At 52.0% G+C, this 16,123-nt stretch overlaps 1 protein-coding gene across 1 annotated transcript in view; it reads left to right on the top strand.

The window, feature by feature from the left end:
• CGNL1 (cingulin like 1) overlaps window positions 1–15,923 on the top strand; it is a 184,715-nt gene extending 168,792 nt beyond the window's left edge. The window contains exons 14-19 of the mRNA XM_066344509.1: window positions 894–983; window positions 8,716–8,799; window positions 9,706–9,830; window positions 10,790–10,898; window positions 11,256–11,419; window positions 12,789–15,923. Coding sequence (XP_066200606.1) covers window positions 894–983; window positions 8,716–8,799; window positions 9,706–9,830; window positions 10,790–10,898; window positions 11,256–11,419; window positions 12,789–12,918 — 702 coding nt within the window. The 3' untranslated portion in view covers window positions 12,919–15,923. The remainder of the gene's footprint in view (window positions 1–893; window positions 984–8,715; window positions 8,800–9,705; window positions 9,831–10,789; window positions 10,899–11,255; window positions 11,420–12,788) is intronic.
• The last annotated feature ends 200 nt before the right edge of the window (window positions 15,924–16,123 follow it).

Raw genomic sequence — 16,123 nt, 5'->3', positions numbered from 1 at the left:
CTTGTCAGTCAACCTTGACAAAGGCAGAAACAGTATTTATATACCGATACCTCAGTCTCATGTTTAAAAACTCACAATGCTGATATCTTTTGTGTGTGTTTGGCTCTGAGTTAACCCAGACCTGTGACAAATTGGCTAGTGACAGAAGAAGCACATGTACCAAGCCCCGCCCCCCCTTCTCTCTCCTATCCAGTTCTAGGTGTGGTGGTTTATGTGAGAAGCTTCTTCTTTCATACACAAAGCTGCTTTGCAATTCTTTTCTCCTAACACTCAATGATGCTACAGTAGGAGATGGCAAGGAAGATAGAAATTATGCTGCTTCTGTGATGGTTGGTTCCGCAGGATGGGCTGATACTGCCTGTACATTCTGCTGATGTGGATTTGGGATTGCATGGTGCTCGGTGAGGTTCCTTAGGAGGAAGGGCAGGTGCGAAAAGCTGTTATAGACACTCTGAGCAGTACGGAGGCAAAACGTTGTCCCGAGCTCGGGGTATTTAGAGAAATGTGCCTTGAGTGATACCTCATTCCCCACATGTAACTTAGATACCTTAGGGTGCCACGGCAGATCTTAGTAGTTATTGGTTCATAAGGGGGAAAAAAAGACTCAAAAAAAATATGCTAAAATATTTGGTGCTTGTTAGGGTTTGGGGTAATGTTTTTCCTCCTTTAATGTATTTCCTAAATGCACAATTACGTTATACATTATGAAAGCACAGTTTAAAACACAGTTTTAAAAATACTGTTTTGGGCAGTATGAGAAATAGACACCCTTTCCCAAACCCGACTGACACTGGGCTCTGATGTGCTGTTGGGTTTCCCCCGACAGGGAACCCTTGCCCCTGACCCAGGTCAGTGTAAGTTCATAGGCTATGTGTGTGTGTCTTCTTGCTTAGGACAAGGTGTCTCAACTGGAGATTGAACTGGAAGAAGAAAGAAATAACTCGGATTTGCTGTCTGAGAGGATCACTCGGAGCAGGGAACAGGTACTGTACACAGTGGGATGATGAGTGGATTGATCTGTGTGAACCAGGAAACGCAAGACGTTAAGCCTGAGAATTCAGCTAGAGGAAGGGAAGAGAGGTCATGCCTTCTGGAAATGATGGAAGATTGCATAGTCTTCACCGTAGAAGATCCCTGGGAGGGAGGGGTAATAGACGTATAATGCAAGGTGTAAAGTGGAAGTTTCCAGAGTGGTTATGGAGAACAATCTATGAGCCATAATAGGCAAAGTGCTTTTGGAGCTGAGGCTCTAAGAATCATTAGTTCAGCAAGCAATTGTGTGAGATTTGGTAGCTAACACTACATTAGCATAACAGAAAGTAAATGATGTGGTGTAGTCTTTTACTTTAAGGACTTTACAAACTAATTAGCAATACATAAACCTAGGAGGCATTCACAATACAATAACAGTACCTTCCAAGTGAAGGCTTTTTGCAGTTTTGGAGGGAGTTTCACTTACATTTGATCCTTATAGCTACAGGATCCGGGGGGCAGCCAGGAGCAGTTCACCCTGTCCTCACGCTGTAGCTAATGGAACTAATTTTCCAAACTACACTTAGTATAATTGCAAGGTTTTCAGGTTTTTGTTTCCATTTTTAATGAAGGAAAAGCTCAGAGCGGTTAAGTCACCCCCTGGAGATGGAGTATCACATCACTAGAACTCTTCCCTATCAAAAGAAGCCCTGTCCTCTGGTCACTCTGACACTTGTTCACATTCCCCGCGCCCATCTCAGGACGGCCACGACCTGGAGGTGCCAGTGCCTAAGGACGGCGCCAGTCTGAGCTGGTCACCTCTACTCAAAGCTGAAGGGGAGTCACTGGCTTCTTTTCCATCCGCCATTGTTTCCCTGTTGACGGGTTCTTTGCAAACAAGTAAGGTAGTCATGCGATTTTGCTCCTGAGGATGAAGAAAGTTCCAGCTCAAGACTCCATCCGCCGTCTCAGCTGAGCTCAGGTTCTGTCCGCCTGGTCCGATGCTGTGCTAGTCACTTTCCTCTGGAGGGGGGCCCCCTATCCAGCCCGAGCTGGAGAAGTTTAGAGAAAGGACTTCATGAAAACTTGAAGTCCAGATGAGGAGCCCAACCGTGGCCCTTGAGCCCTGATAGGTTCTGACTAAAGCCTGCATTTCTCAGTTCTCTAGCTGTTTTGTTACCCAGCCTGGCTAAGTAGCCACTTTCCACAGGCCATTTTGGGACCTGGGAGGCATTTATGATGAGAGGAAAGGTGATCATAAATTTGTTTCGCTAATGCTTCTTGTGACTTACGTAAGGAGGAATGGTGGGAAAGAACGTCATCCTATCAATAACCAGGCAGTGAAAAGACTTCGGGACCCATGTTTTACATCCACAACAAAACAAAGACAGACCGGCACGGAGGGGTTGCCTCCCTTGTTCAGTTGACAGCCCTAAACTAAGGGGCTGATCACTTCCGATCAGTTTGCTTTTGGCTCCTTGTTACTCCTCCCAGCTGAGTGCTGGGATCCTGGGGGTTAGAACTGCTCTCCACAATCAGGGGCTGATTGAGGCTGCTCGGTTGCCTTGACAACTGCAGGATAAAGCCCTGTGGATCAAGTCTCAGGCTTCTGCAGTCACTTTAAGGAACTACCCCAGTGACCAGCTTATACCTGCTCCTTAGCCTGCACCAGAGGGATGTAACCCCCAGGATAGGGGACAGGGAAATAAGGCTGCAGGTAGTCAGTGAATGAAAGGTCAAAATGGGATTTCTTTCTTTCTTCTTTTTAATTAAAATGATCCCAGTCTCAGAACTGCCTCTTATTACATCGGCTGTTCAAAAACCCAATGTGTACGGTTGGCTAATAATAATTTTCCTTTCTTGTGACTGAGTATTGTTTTAATTACCATCTAGGAGTGTAGGCTCACCTGCCCCTTTACAGCCCAATGGTGATGGGGTTAAATATTGTTATTAGCAATCATAAATATCTCTGGCTTTTCATTAACTCAGAAGGCAGCTGCTTCTAATCCTGAGAGCTGGCTCAGGTCATGGGTGCCTCTGACATAAAACCCTTTGGAATCTGATACTGTTATTTCTGATCAGAATGCTCAGGGGTTAGCAATCCAGCTGTGATAAACTGTTGCCATCAATTTGACTGGAATTTTTTGTAACTGATTGATTTGAGAGAGAGAGAGAGAAGCATTCATTTGTTGTTCCACTCAGTTGTGCATTCATTGGCTGCTTCCTACATGAGCCCTGACTGGGGATTGAATCTGCAACCTTGGTTTGTCAGGATGATGCTCTAAGCTAACTGGCTGGGGCTCGATTGGAAGGTTGTTTTTTTTTTTTTTTTTTTTTTGGACCATTTAATATTAGCTGAAGGATAAACAGCACATAAAGCATTAAGCTTACATAAAGAAAATTTTTCCCAGCCTCAGATTTACTTTCCTATTCCAAAGGAGGAAGCTGGCCAAGCCACCAGAGCAGAGGCCTTCCTTTCTTTCTCTTTCTTTCTTTCTTTCTTTCTTCCTTTCTTTCTCTCTCTCTCTCTCTCTCTCTCTCTCTCTCTCTCTCTCTCTCCCCTTTCTCTCCCCTTTCTCTCTCTTTCTTTTCTTTCTCTCTCTCTCTCTCCCTTCCTTTCTCCCTCCCTCCCTCCCTTCCCTTCCCTTTTTCCCTTCCCTTCCCTTTCTCTCTCTCTCTCTCTCTCTCTCTCTCTCTCTCTCTCTCTCTCTCTCTCTTTCTCTCTTTGTTTTTTAACTTGCCAGTGTAGGCTCAGGAGAAGAAGGCTCTGATCTGGAATATTCCCAACTCATTAGGCCATTCCTGGGAACGACTGTGTTGAGCACAGCTAAAACACTTGGGGTTTCCCATAAAGCCCATCCTCAGGAACACTGCGCGTAACACCATGCGGATTCCTTGTACAGAGCTCCATGTGGCAGGTTTATTTTCAGATGTAGTGTCAGGCTGTCCTTTGTGAAGAGTTGAAGGAAGCCTATCGTGTTTGCCAAGAACCTTGGTTTCCAAAAGACTGAAGAAAAATGGTCTGCCTGGTCAGAGTAACTGTTAGGTTTTATGGTTACACATGTGTTCCTTCCTGCTCTACATGCTGATTTATTTCATACTTCCATTTTAATGGCCATCTCTGAGGGGATGCGGTGGGATAGAGATATTTATGGTTTGTTTTTTTCTTTGGAGAGTCACCATTTGCCAGGGGGCTTTCCAGCAGGGGTCTTGAACCTGCAGAGGCCTCCCTGATGCTGTTTCCTCAGGGCTCCTCCGCCCCGGGAGGCCCATTTTCTGGCAGGATCCAGATTTTTCGGTTCAGGCCATTGAGGGAGCAAGACTCGGCCACTGGCTGCTGCTTTAAGTCATATGGTTTGTCCTGAATCCCAGCCTGGGCCCAACGCTGACTGCTTGGCGGTCCTTGAATCTCTCCACTGTAGACATGGTTTTTTTGGACTTTGAAGTGCTTGCCAGGGCCCCCCCCCCCCTCGTCCCACCCCGCTTTTAGGATCTGCCTTTCCGGAGAGCCCTGGTCCTACAGGTTTCCTGGGCGGAAGAAAAGGAACACACGATTTCAGCCGGAAAGCCTGGATTGGAACCCCAAAGCTGCTTCCTCCATTACTGAACCTTCCACCTGGAGGGTGGGGTGATCACAGCTGCCTCGGAGAACAGGGAGGACTTACGGGCTCCCATGCAGACTCTCAGTTGCTCAGTGCCTGTCGCCAGAGGCTTGTGGTTCCCGGTCCTTCCCTCCTGGTGCTCCCGCGAGCACTGCTGCCGAGATCACCCGACCCTGAGGAACAAACACCCTGCAGCTGCACCAAGACCTCGCCTCTGCTCTGCCGGCCTTTTACTGGCTTTTGGGGTTTGTGGCCTCACACCCTCCCACAACCAAATTTCTAAATTCATTTTTCTTTCTACAGGCCTCTGGTTCTTCCTTATCCCTTCACTTTTGGGAAAATAATTTCCCCTTCCTTCCTCCCCTTCCTCTCCCTGCCTCCCCGCCTCCCCGCCTCCCCCTAAGCCCTGAGTTATGCTCTCTGTCCTGGGCTCAGAGGAAGGGGCTCTCTCTGCTCTCGTACTGACCTCAGTGCAGGGCCGGGACCTGTCCCTCCCCCAGTGGATGGTCGGTATTCCTGTCACGCTCCCTTCTCATCGCAGTCCATCGTCTGTACCTGTTCCCTCCTCCAGGAATCTCACCCTCACTGGCTAACAGTGCAGGGCACCCCTCTTGCCGACCCTGCTATGACCTCACCAGCCCTCTGGTTATAGCTGTCATCTCGTTACGGCGGGAGTTCCAGAGGAGAGGCGTCTGCCCGCCTCTCCGTGCCCAGCCCCCTCCTCTCCTGCATTCTGCTTCCCTCTGTGACGAGCCTCCCAGAAGGCGCTTCTCGCCCACCCAGGCGCGTCCCTCCATCCTCTTTCTGCCTGACCTCTGCAGTCCTCATCCTCGCTTCCTGGCTTTGGGGACAGGTCAGGGTCCTGGTTTTCTCCATGTCTCCCCTGACAGTTGTAGTGGGGAGGGCTCCCAGGGCATGGTTCTGGAACCCCCTCATTCTCATGCCTCTCTCCTTGGTGAGCTCGTCTGTCCTGTGGCTGCATCTGGCTTCACCCCATCTCCACACCTGTGTCTGCAGCCTCTTCTGACCCGTAGGGAGATGGGGATGGTAGCAGTATGTATTTCACTGGGTGGTGGATTAAATGAGTAACACTATAAAACTGCTCGAGACTCGCCTTAGTAAGTGCGGTACAGGTGTTCACTATTGCCACCTGTGTATGGGCCCTGTGGGGCTGCTCCCTATCTGCCTCTCCACCTGATGTCTTAACCTGTCCCCTGTTCCCCACGTGACAGTTCCGTCCTTTCAGTTCTCCCAGCACTCCCTGCTGTCCCACTTCCCGCTCTTTCTCAGTGGTGGTCCTGGTTTGGAAAGCTGCAATTCCTCCCCTGCCCCTTCCTCTACCCAGCCTGACACTGGCCTCACGGTTAGGTCCCACCTTAGGGTCCCTCTCTCTGGAGAATTTCCCTGGCCTTCTAAGTCTGGCCTGTGGCCACTGCCCTAGCCCACTGCCCTTCCCCATTGCAGTAACTCTGACCAGGACCTGTCCGTCTGTCCCCCATGAGGCTATATTAAGGGCGGGTACTCTGTTGGTCTTTTTGTCACAGTGTCCTGGGGCTGAGAGTGTAGTCTGGACAAATGAACGAACCCACCCCCTCCTTCCAGAGCACCCCAGCACCGGCACACAGACATGTATGTGCATTCACACTCTGCTGTCGCCTTGACGGACTGCATCATTTCTGGGGACAGTCCTAAACATGTGGAGAGCCTGAGGAGGAGGCAGGGGCCTCTGGCTTCCTCCAAGGGGGAGCTCCCCAGCCCCCCCAGAAGGCGGAGGGTTTGCCACAGTGTACTTTCACTGTGGTGCAGGCCAGCTCCCGGGGCCGTGATAGGCATCGCGTGAAGTTTGCTGTTTTAGAAACGAGGAGTCTGCCTGCCTCCCAGAGGTGAGCTCACACTCAAGTGGACGCTGATCCAGGCAGGGAAGCAGGGTCCGTGCTGCTTGTCTGTGTAATTACTTCCCACCGCAGTGGAAGTTTAACTGTGCCCTCAGTAAAGTCCCCGCCTGTGCCCAGGGGGTCTGAACAGAATGCTCTCTCCCGGGAGGCACGTCATGGTCCCGTGGCCCGGCCGTGCTGACGCCTTCCGTGCGTGGTGTCATCGGCTGGTTCTCAGCCACGTCCAGGGTCGGGTTGTGCGCCCGCATTCGTTACTCGGGGACTTTGTGCCCCTGCAGCAGTCACAGGAATCCTTCCTGCGCCCTCTCTGCAGCATGTGATTCCACGGGCTCTGGGGCCAGGGAGAGTGGGAACAGCCGCGGGCAGAGTTTTACGTGCTCTGCCCGCTGACCCTTTGCATGGCTGGCATTTTGTCCCTGCTGTACACAAGCCCAGAGGAGACTGACGGCCTCCCCGAGTCTTGGTTTGACGTGGCAGTTTGAACCCTGGGTCTGTTTGAAGCCTTTTCGCTGAGTTGGTCTGGAGGGAGCAGGTGGCACAGTGGGCAGTGAGCAGCGGGTCTGGCCCAGGGTCCAGTCCTGTTTCTTCCAGTTCAGTGTGTGACTGCCCCGGGCCTCAGAGTCCTCTGCTGTGCAGTTCTGAACCCCTATGACCTAGAAGCCGGCCAGGCAGAAATGCAAAAATGTGAGCATTCTTATCTTTTGTAATTTTTGGTATCCTATGCGTACCTTGTCCCCGCTTCCCCCTGTGGTATCCACAGCGCCACGTCCAGGCCCTGCCCGTCGCCAGTCTCACTCCTACACTCCCCGTCACCCCCGCTGTGCCAGCCACACCTGCTGCTTGTCATTCAGTGTGCACACTGTGGTGGGACAGGAGTCGATGGGAGCAGGTGCCAGCCTGGACCAGAGTGGTGGTGTCCCCCCTTACTACTTCTGGGACCCCGGGTCTCGTTCTGCAGGTGCGGTCTAGGGAGCTTGTGCAGGTGGTGAAATCCAGGTTGAGGCCAGTCTGTTATAAATGGATCGCAGGCGTCCTGGACTCCTGTGTGTACCTCTCCTACCCAGGCTGGACCCCAACCTTGAGGAGGACGGGACAGTTGTATTTTCCTGGGTCACCTTCTTAGTTCTCCTGGCTCCTCTAGACCGTCCTGGGCGCAGAGTCTGGGCCCCCTGCCTCTGACACTCATGTCGTTGCGCTGAAAGCCCATGGGGGACGGGGAACAGAGGTGCTGAATGTTTGGGTAGGCAACTCAATGTCTTTTCAGATGCTGCTCAGCTGGGCTCATTTCCTATTAATATAAAAGACATCCTTAGTAACATTTAGCCTTTGCCAGCCCACCTGGAGCTGCCCGGTCTTCCTGCTGACTTCTGTTTCTGGCCTGAGAAGGGAGAAATGGAGCAGCATCTGACTGGGTGGCCCAGATTGAACAAGAGAAGTTTTATGTCTCAGTGCTGGAGGCCAGAGTCTGAAGCCGAAGTGTCAGTAGGGCCGTACTCCCCCTGGACCTGTAGGAGAATCTCTTCTTGTTTCTTCCTAGATTCTGGTCGTCATCTGGCAAACCTTTGGCGTTTGGACCTGTGGGTGCCTCCCTGCAATCCCCGCCTTCCCTGCAATCCCCGCCCTCCCTGCAATCCCCGCCTTCCCTGCAATCCCCGCCTTCCCTGCAATCCCCGCCCTCCCTGCAATCCCCGCCCTCCGTGCAATCCCCGCCCTCCCTGCAATCCCCGCCCTCCCTGCAATCCCCGCCTTCCCTGCAATCCCCGCCTTCCCACGGTGTTCTTCCCGTGGCTCCGTCTTCACACAGCCACGTCGTTCCTCTCGGTTTGTCTGTCTCGGCATCCATTGTCCCCCTTTTCATAAGGACATCAGTCGTACTGGGTTCGGACTCACTTCATTTTTCTTTGATTACCTCTGTAAAGACCCTGTTTCCAAACAAGGTCACAGCTGAGGCACTGGGTGGTGGCTGGGTTAGGACTTCAGTGTAGCTTCTGGAGGGACACGATTCTATTCACAGCAGCAGGATTAGCTATGGCTGTTCCTGTTCGTTGTATCCTCATCTTTGCAATCACCGAGGCACCAAGCCTATCTAAGAAGTAGCTCCTGCACCCAGGAAGAGAAGTGGCAGGGGACCCCATCACAGACAGGAGCTGGCGTGGTTGCTGGAACTCTGTATCTGGAGCTGTTTCCGCACCGAGGATCTAGGAACCACCCCTCTGACCCCTGGGCTCTTGCTCTTGTTTGGTCAGATGGAGCAGATGAGGAATGAGCTACTTCAGGAGAGAGCTGTGCGGCAAGACTTGGAGTGTGACAAGATTTCCCTGGAGAGACAGGTGAGGGCAGCTGGCCCCGTGAGCCCTTCCTTCCTCCCCGAGGCTTTGGTCCAGAACCCCTTGGTGGTACCTCCTTTGTGTAGCAGTCCAAAGAACTCTGGGTGTACCTTGCCCAAGAGAGGTATTTCTGAGACTATTTCCAGAGAAGACTTTCTCAATAAGATTAAATACGCTTGGTACTTTACACATTGGGGGGTGGGTAGAATTACAAGTACTACAAGTACTGCCTTGATCCTAAAAAGGGTACATTAAAAAAATAATTTATTCATTTTAGAGAAGCGGGGACAAGAAAGGAGGGAGGGAGAGAGAGAGAGAAAGAGAGAGAGAAGGGAGGGGGAAAGAGCAGGAAGCATCAACTCCCATATGTGCCTTGACCAGGCAAGCCCGGGGTTTTGAACTGGCGACTTCAGCATTCCAGGCAGATGCTTTATCCACTGTGCCACCATAGGTCAGGCAAAAAAAAAAGGGGGTAAATTCTGATGTAAAGAAAATAATAAAGATCAACTCAAACACAGGTTGCTAACAAAGCTTCCTTTGTTACTATTTTACATGGTATTCATGTAAATTCTTCACTGAATATCATGTGATATTGGTGAAGGAGCCTTTCTCCTGCCAAAACTCTATGAAAGGTCAACGTCATTTGTCTGACACCCAGGAGTCCTAGGTCCTGGCAAAGATTTCACTCAGGCTTATAAGGCGTAGGACAGGATCTCCTTTTGGTCTGCCAGCAGAGGGTGCTGGGCCTTTCCCTGGAAGCACCCTTGGCTTCCCCAGGTCCCTGGGCCGCCCATCCTGGTGTGGAAAGCAGGCTATTACAGTCTCTGACTGAATGCCAGCTCCTCCTGTAACCTGCTCTGCAGAGAGGGCAGACACACAGCCCCTCACGGTCTCGCTGTCTGATTCCAGAACAAGGACTTAAAGAGCCGGATCACCCACCTGGAAGGCTCCTACCGGTCCAGCAAAGAGGGGCTGGTGGTGCAGATGGAGGCCAGGATTGCGGAGCTGGAGGACCGTCTGGAGAGCGAGGAGAGGTGAGCCTGGCCCAGCTGTGCTGCAGAGGTGAGCCTGGCCCAGCTGTGCTGCAGAGGTGAGCCTGGCCCAGCTGTGCTGCAGAGGCCTGGCAGGCAGTGATAGTCGCGTCACAGAATACTTTCATACTTGTGTCTCTTCCCATCATGTGAGGAAGGCAGAGAAAGTACAACCTTGCTGTTGTTATTATTTCCATTTGATAGATGAGAAAACTGAGATCCATCCAAGTAAGTACTCAAGGGAGGCAGCCTGACTGAACACTGGGGCAGCTGGCCTAGAACTCAGGACTCCTGCTCCTACTCTGTAGCTTCTTCACTGGCCTTGCTACTGCTTTTCCCATCCCCTCAGTGGGACAGGCGGCTTCAGAAGCTATACATTTGAGCCAGATTAGAGGCCAGGGTGCTGGCTCTGCCCTGAGGCCAGGTGTATTCACTCTGCTTAGCAGAGGCCTAGTGGCCATCTGTCAGAGATGGGCAGGTCGCCCCACAGCAGGTGGGAAGGACATGGGATCAGGTGACCATATACCTTTCCAGCACCATGATTCTTTGCAGCTAGCTCCCAAATCGCAGCCTGAGGACCAGCACCAGGTCGAACTTGACCAGCCTCAGTTCTTACTCGTGGCCCCTCTCCTTCTAGGAGGGGTCGTGTGGGTGTGACATTTCACATTATTATCAGTAGGACTTTGGGAGCTGGGCTGGAGCAGCCTGGCGTAGGGTCTGGCAGTGACCTTCTGTCTTACAGTGTAAAGCTCAGCACAGGAAGAAAGCACTCAGAGCCGGTCTAGTCCCAGCTCAGCCCCTTGCTAGCTCTGCAGCCTGGGGCAAGTCACTCCTTCTCAGAGCCCCTGGTTCCTCATCTGTCTGATGACCAGCCCTTTCCTCTTGTCCTCACGTGTCTCCCGGGATAAGAGGGCCCTGAGCTCTGCTTCTCCCCCCCCCCCCGCCCCGCCCCACCTCTCCAGGGACCGGGCCAGCCTCCAGCTCACCAACCGACGGCTGGAGCGGAAGGTGAAGGAGCTGGTGATGCAGGTGGACGACGAGCATCTGTCGCTGACTGATCAGAAGGACCAGGTGAAGGAACCCTGCAAGTTCAGTTCCCATGAGACTCTGTGTCCCAGGCTGGGCAACGGAGCTGTGGGAGACAGACCCTGTCGCTCCACTCCATTCCACCCTGTGACATCAGAGAACGGGCCTTTCTAGGCTGCTTTAGAGAGGATTTAGCAACCTTCAGACTGGGAACTTGGCTTGTAAAAAGCGAACTTGTCTGTCCCAGAGGATATGTCCGCTTTCCCATGGGACTGGCTGCCCCCTCTGTATGTCTCGGTTGCCTGGAGAGAAGGTAGCTGAACCGCCGCCTACGCGGGGACTCTGCCCCATCCCAGGGGGCTGGGGGGCCGCCAGCACGAACCGCCCACTCTCCCCACACAGCTGAGCCTGCGCTTGAAAGCCATGAAGCGGCAGGTGGAGGAGGCGGAGGAGGAAATCGACAGGCTGGAAAGCTCTAAAAAGAAGCTGCAGAGGGAGCTGGAGGAGCAGCTGGATGTGAACGAGCAGCTGCAGGGACAGCTCAACTCCATGAAGAAGAACTTGAGGTGAGCGTGTGCGCAGACCCCAGAGGCACCGGCACCCCGCCGTCTGAGCACAGCGCTCCGCGCGCCCGCCGGGAGGGCACCCTCACTCCTGCTCCGCCCCGGGAGGGCACCCTCACTCCTGCTCCGCCCCGGGAGGGCACCCTCACTCCTGCTGCTTCCAGCAGGTTTCCGGTCTCCGCCCTGTCCCAGCGATGAGAGTGGCTGCGCTCACCTCAGTTACCCCCTGTGCTCAGTAGGGCCTCACACGTGTCATTCTCGTGTCAGTGCCCTGATGTCAGCCAGGATCCCTGCTGTCGGGAAGGGAGAACCGAGGCTCAGAGCAGGAAACACTAGCTCCCACCGCCATGGAGGGGGCAGCTCCTCCATCAGCCTCTAGCACTCCTATTTTTACAGGATTTGGGGAGAAAAAAGACCAAGTTCTGGTTTGTATTCTCATGAGGACTAGAATATCCCGGGTTTCAGGAGCGAATTGCTTCTAACGCTCCACTGCGCTGGTCTCAAGAGGATAGGTGGGGGGTCGCTTTCCCTGTCCAGGCTCACTCACACCCTGGCGTTGGGGTCAGGGCGGGTTAGGTTAGTTCTCCTCCATGGAGTTGAGCATTTTATGGAGGCTGACTGTGCTGGTAGCACACGCAGTTCTCTTATAAATGGACGGAAGACTCCGGCCCCTAGAGAGTCCTGTAAACGGCCCATCCACCATTAAGGTGCCCATTTAAGAGGCCACCAAAAATCTCTGTAATCAAGATAGATAATATTAAATGCAATGTTGAAAACAATGCAAAAAAAATAAAATTTACGGTGGACAAGATATCAAACATTTAAATTAAGATGGGCTCAATAACAGCACCCCCTGCCTGACCTGTGGTGGCGCAGTGGGTAAAGCGTCGACCTGGAAATGCTGAGGTCGCCGGTTCGAAACCCTGGGCTTGCCTGGTCAAGGCACATATGGGAGTTGATGCTTCCAGCTCCTCCCCCCCTTCTCTCTCTCTCTGTCTCTCCCTCTCCTCTCTAAAATGAATAAATAAAAAAATTAAAAAAAAAACAAAACGTAAGTGCTTATGAAAAAATAAAAAAATAAAAAATAACAGCACCCTGATGAGCTACTTGAACTTGCTTGAGGTAAAAGTGAAATCAGTACTACTGACCTTGTCCCAGCCCTGCCTAGGCCCCCTCCCCCCAACACGGGCTTCCGTGCTGAGAGGCGGGTGTTTGCTCCTGTTGCTCAAGGAGCTGGCAGGTGCAGACCAAGTAAAATCACGTGCTTTCCTGACACTGAGTGGGGTGGAGGGACCCAAGGCCCATCCTTCGTGTCCTGATGAGAGGTGAGCCCGGTCCAGGGCCAGGAATCATGACCGTGTCATTTCCGCAGACTGAAGAAGCTGCCCAGTAAAGTGCTAGATGACATGGACGACGATGACGACCTCAGCACCGACGGGGGGAGCCTCTACGAGGCACCGCTGACCTACACCTTCCCCAAGGACGCCATCAGCCAGATCTGAGGCCACGGCTGGGGCTGTGGAGGTGGCCAGCATTCCTCCCGGAGACCCTCGGCCGCCCGCAGCTGGAGGCAGGAGAGGCAGCACCCTTCTGGCCTGAGACCCATCGCTGCCTCTGCACATGAAGCCGATTCCTCTGCGCCCCACTCCTCCGCTGATCTCTGAGTGGGAGCGTGGCTCTTGTATCTGAGATGGAGCTATTGCAGTTTAGATGTTAAGACGCCTGAGGCCTAGCAGCCACCACCCATTGGGGTGTTTTGGGAAATATAATTTGACAGGCTGAAGTCCTGTTGCACAGCCACCTGCCGGACCATTTGCATTGGCTGCTCCTGCCCCCGTTGCCCTCCCCCCTCCTCCCTCCCCCCAGTCCCCGCCCCCTGCCCAGAGAAAGGGTCCACAATGCTACTTACTATTTAATAGGCACTGTGCATGGTGGGAAGTGTTGTACAGGCTGTACATATTTTAAACCAGACCGTCTAATGACCACTGCTGTTCCATTTTTGAATGTTCAGAGGTTTCCTAGGGTGGCTTGTTGGTCAAGTTCACACATTGGCAGTGAGTATTATTTTCTTAAATATGAAGCTACTAGATTTTAAGTATTAAGGAACAGAGGCAAGAGAAAGAAGGTAGAATAAAAACCATTTTGGACATCAGATTTGGGAAAAAAGGATTGTTGTGGTGATAAGGGACAATGAACCCTGAGAAGAGAAACTTAGGTGGTCTTGATAAACAACTTACTGACGGAAGGAGGGAGAGTCAGAAGGTCACTTGTATCTGTGACCTTGCTTGTTAATTTTATCTAGAATTCTGTTATAATTTTCCAAACCATACCGAGATCAATTCTTGGTCACTAATTGCAATTTCTTTTACATGGGGCAGGGAGACTTGTAAGTAAGGTTTCTGATAAATGATGTAGTTTCTGCAAGGATGGGGCCCTGCTGTCGTTTCTTACTGGTCTTTTCCTGCGTCTTCCGACAGCAGGCCTCTGAAGTGAGTTCTCTTGGTCCTTGAATGGGCAGCTGCTGGGTGGGGAATAGGAGAATATGGGGACAAGGCTCATGGACTATGGGGTGAGGAAGAGACAGGTGGTATCCGGTGAGGTCACAGGGAAAGGGAGAAGGGAGAGGAGATAAGCAAGTGTCTGTGGGTTTGGGTAGGAAGCAAGAGAAGGAAGAAGTTCTTGAAAGCCGAGGGATGTGTAGACAGGAGGTGGGTGGGTGGAGCAGGATCTCATATCAGGAAAGGGAGGCAAGACAAGCCAGACAGAGACGTGTCAGCACAAACTGACAGGCTCCTTACTGGGACAGAGGGACATTGGCCGGCACCAGCCACGAAATGACTGGGATTGGGTGAGGTCTGGGCAAGGCCCCGTTGCAGGGATGGAGTATAGGGAGCATGGCATCGGGAGGATAGCAGGCTATCCTGGCACTTCCTCCTGGACTTCCTGGTGTCTCTTCCTACTGTGACAGTCCCCAGGCACACCCCGATGCCAGGTCTAATAACAGCTGGGCCCCCATAGGTCAGGGCCAGGAGGGAAACCCCGTGAGCTGTGAACATACATGGGGTGGAGATGACGATGTTAATTTGCTTCCACAGTGTACCCAAGCATCCTCATAGATGGGAATCCGGTGTACCTGAGAACGGGGAGCCTGCCGTGGGGGAGCAGGCTCTCTCAGCGCTTTCCCTACCCCATGTCACAGAGCCCACAGAACAGTATTCAGAGTGACCAGCCTGATTTAAGGGCAGCATCCATCTACTCCTCCCCACCCCCGCCTCCACACACACAGGTGAGGCCCACGGGGCAGGAGAGCCAAGCCCTCCCCCACCTCTGATTGGAGTGTGGAGAGAGTCCTCCCTTTAGCTATTCATTCACTTAGCAAATATTTATTGGACATCTGTAATGTCTCAGGCATGGTCCTGAGACCATGGCACTGAGAATATAACAGTGAGTAAAATGGATCAAAATCCCACCCTTCCTGGAGCATAGTTAGGGGAAAGAAGGTGATAGACAATAATCATACAAATGGACACAGAGGCTGAGCCCCTCTGTCCCCAGCCCTGGATCCCCGCTGTCCCTGTGGATGCACCAGTGGTTGCTGGCTCAGGGGAAACCCCAGGGCTGCTTTGACCCTCAGTATGTTCTTGATTTCCCTGCCGCTTCTACCATCATTAGATATTTGCCACAGAACCCTCCTGGTGATACCCTTAGCCCACTCCTAACCAAGTTTGACATGACAAAGGATCTGAAGCCAAAGAGCTTTGTGAGCGAATGAGTATCTGTCCTGTTTGTGAGAAAGTTTCTGCCCTCATGTTGGCCAATTCCTTCTGGTACCCAGCAGCTAGCTGGGAGAAGCAAGCCTGCCCATGAGAAGAGAGATTGCCATTCAGAAGACTCGCATCCTTACCCTAAAAACCAGGCCTTTTAGATGTTAAGTGTGCCCTTCTGCGTGGCATTGGAGCTGAGTGAGCTGGATGCACAGTGTAGCTTTGTGGGTGGGGGGCTGGACTTGGTGTTGCAAGGGGTGTTTTCAGGTCCCGCTTTATCTTACCCCCGTGACCTTGACAGGGCACGTGCTCTCAGAGCCACAGAGTGCCCAGAACAAATGAGGACCAGAGCCCAAGTTCTTTCTAGCTCTGACATGCTCTCATTCTTTGATTTTATTATATACACATATTGTTTTGTTTGTTGCTTTAAGAACTAACCCTATTCAACAATATTTTCTTTAGCTAGCTTAAAAAGAAAAGAATATTTAATAAATATGTAGCCAAATGCAATGGCAGGGAGACAATCATCATATATCTTTATAATCTTTTTCCTGCCTCTGAGAGTCATTCGGCAATGCCAGTAGGCTTATTCTGTTGGGCTTCTGCACTTGGCACTACGTGATTGCTTTGGGCTGTCGTGGGGAAGAGACATTCTTATGCAGCTACCTCCATGTAAACGAACTCCAATGAACTCCTGGATCAAACAAGATTGCCTTTCAATAAACGGTGTCACCCGACGGGAATCCCATCTCCCATTATTTTGACTTGTTTTCTCCAGAGCTTAGCTCCCTGTCTGCCAAGAAACAGCCAAAGTGAATGTCTGGAAGCCACTCGAGGAAGTGAAATGTGGTGGTACTCCAGGCCTGAGACCAGTTTCCGAAACAGAAGGGTGGGCAGAGGGTCAATGTGAACCAGAAGTTAGTGCACCTGGATGGTTGTGATG

Source organism: Saccopteryx leptura, chromosome 6 (assembly GCF_036850995.1).
Source record: "Saccopteryx leptura isolate mSacLep1 chromosome 6, mSacLep1_pri_phased_curated, whole genome shotgun sequence".
Taxonomy (NCBI): Eukaryota; Metazoa; Chordata; class Mammalia; order Chiroptera; family Emballonuridae; genus Saccopteryx; species Saccopteryx leptura.
This window is presented reverse-complemented; position numbering and strand designations above follow the sequence as displayed.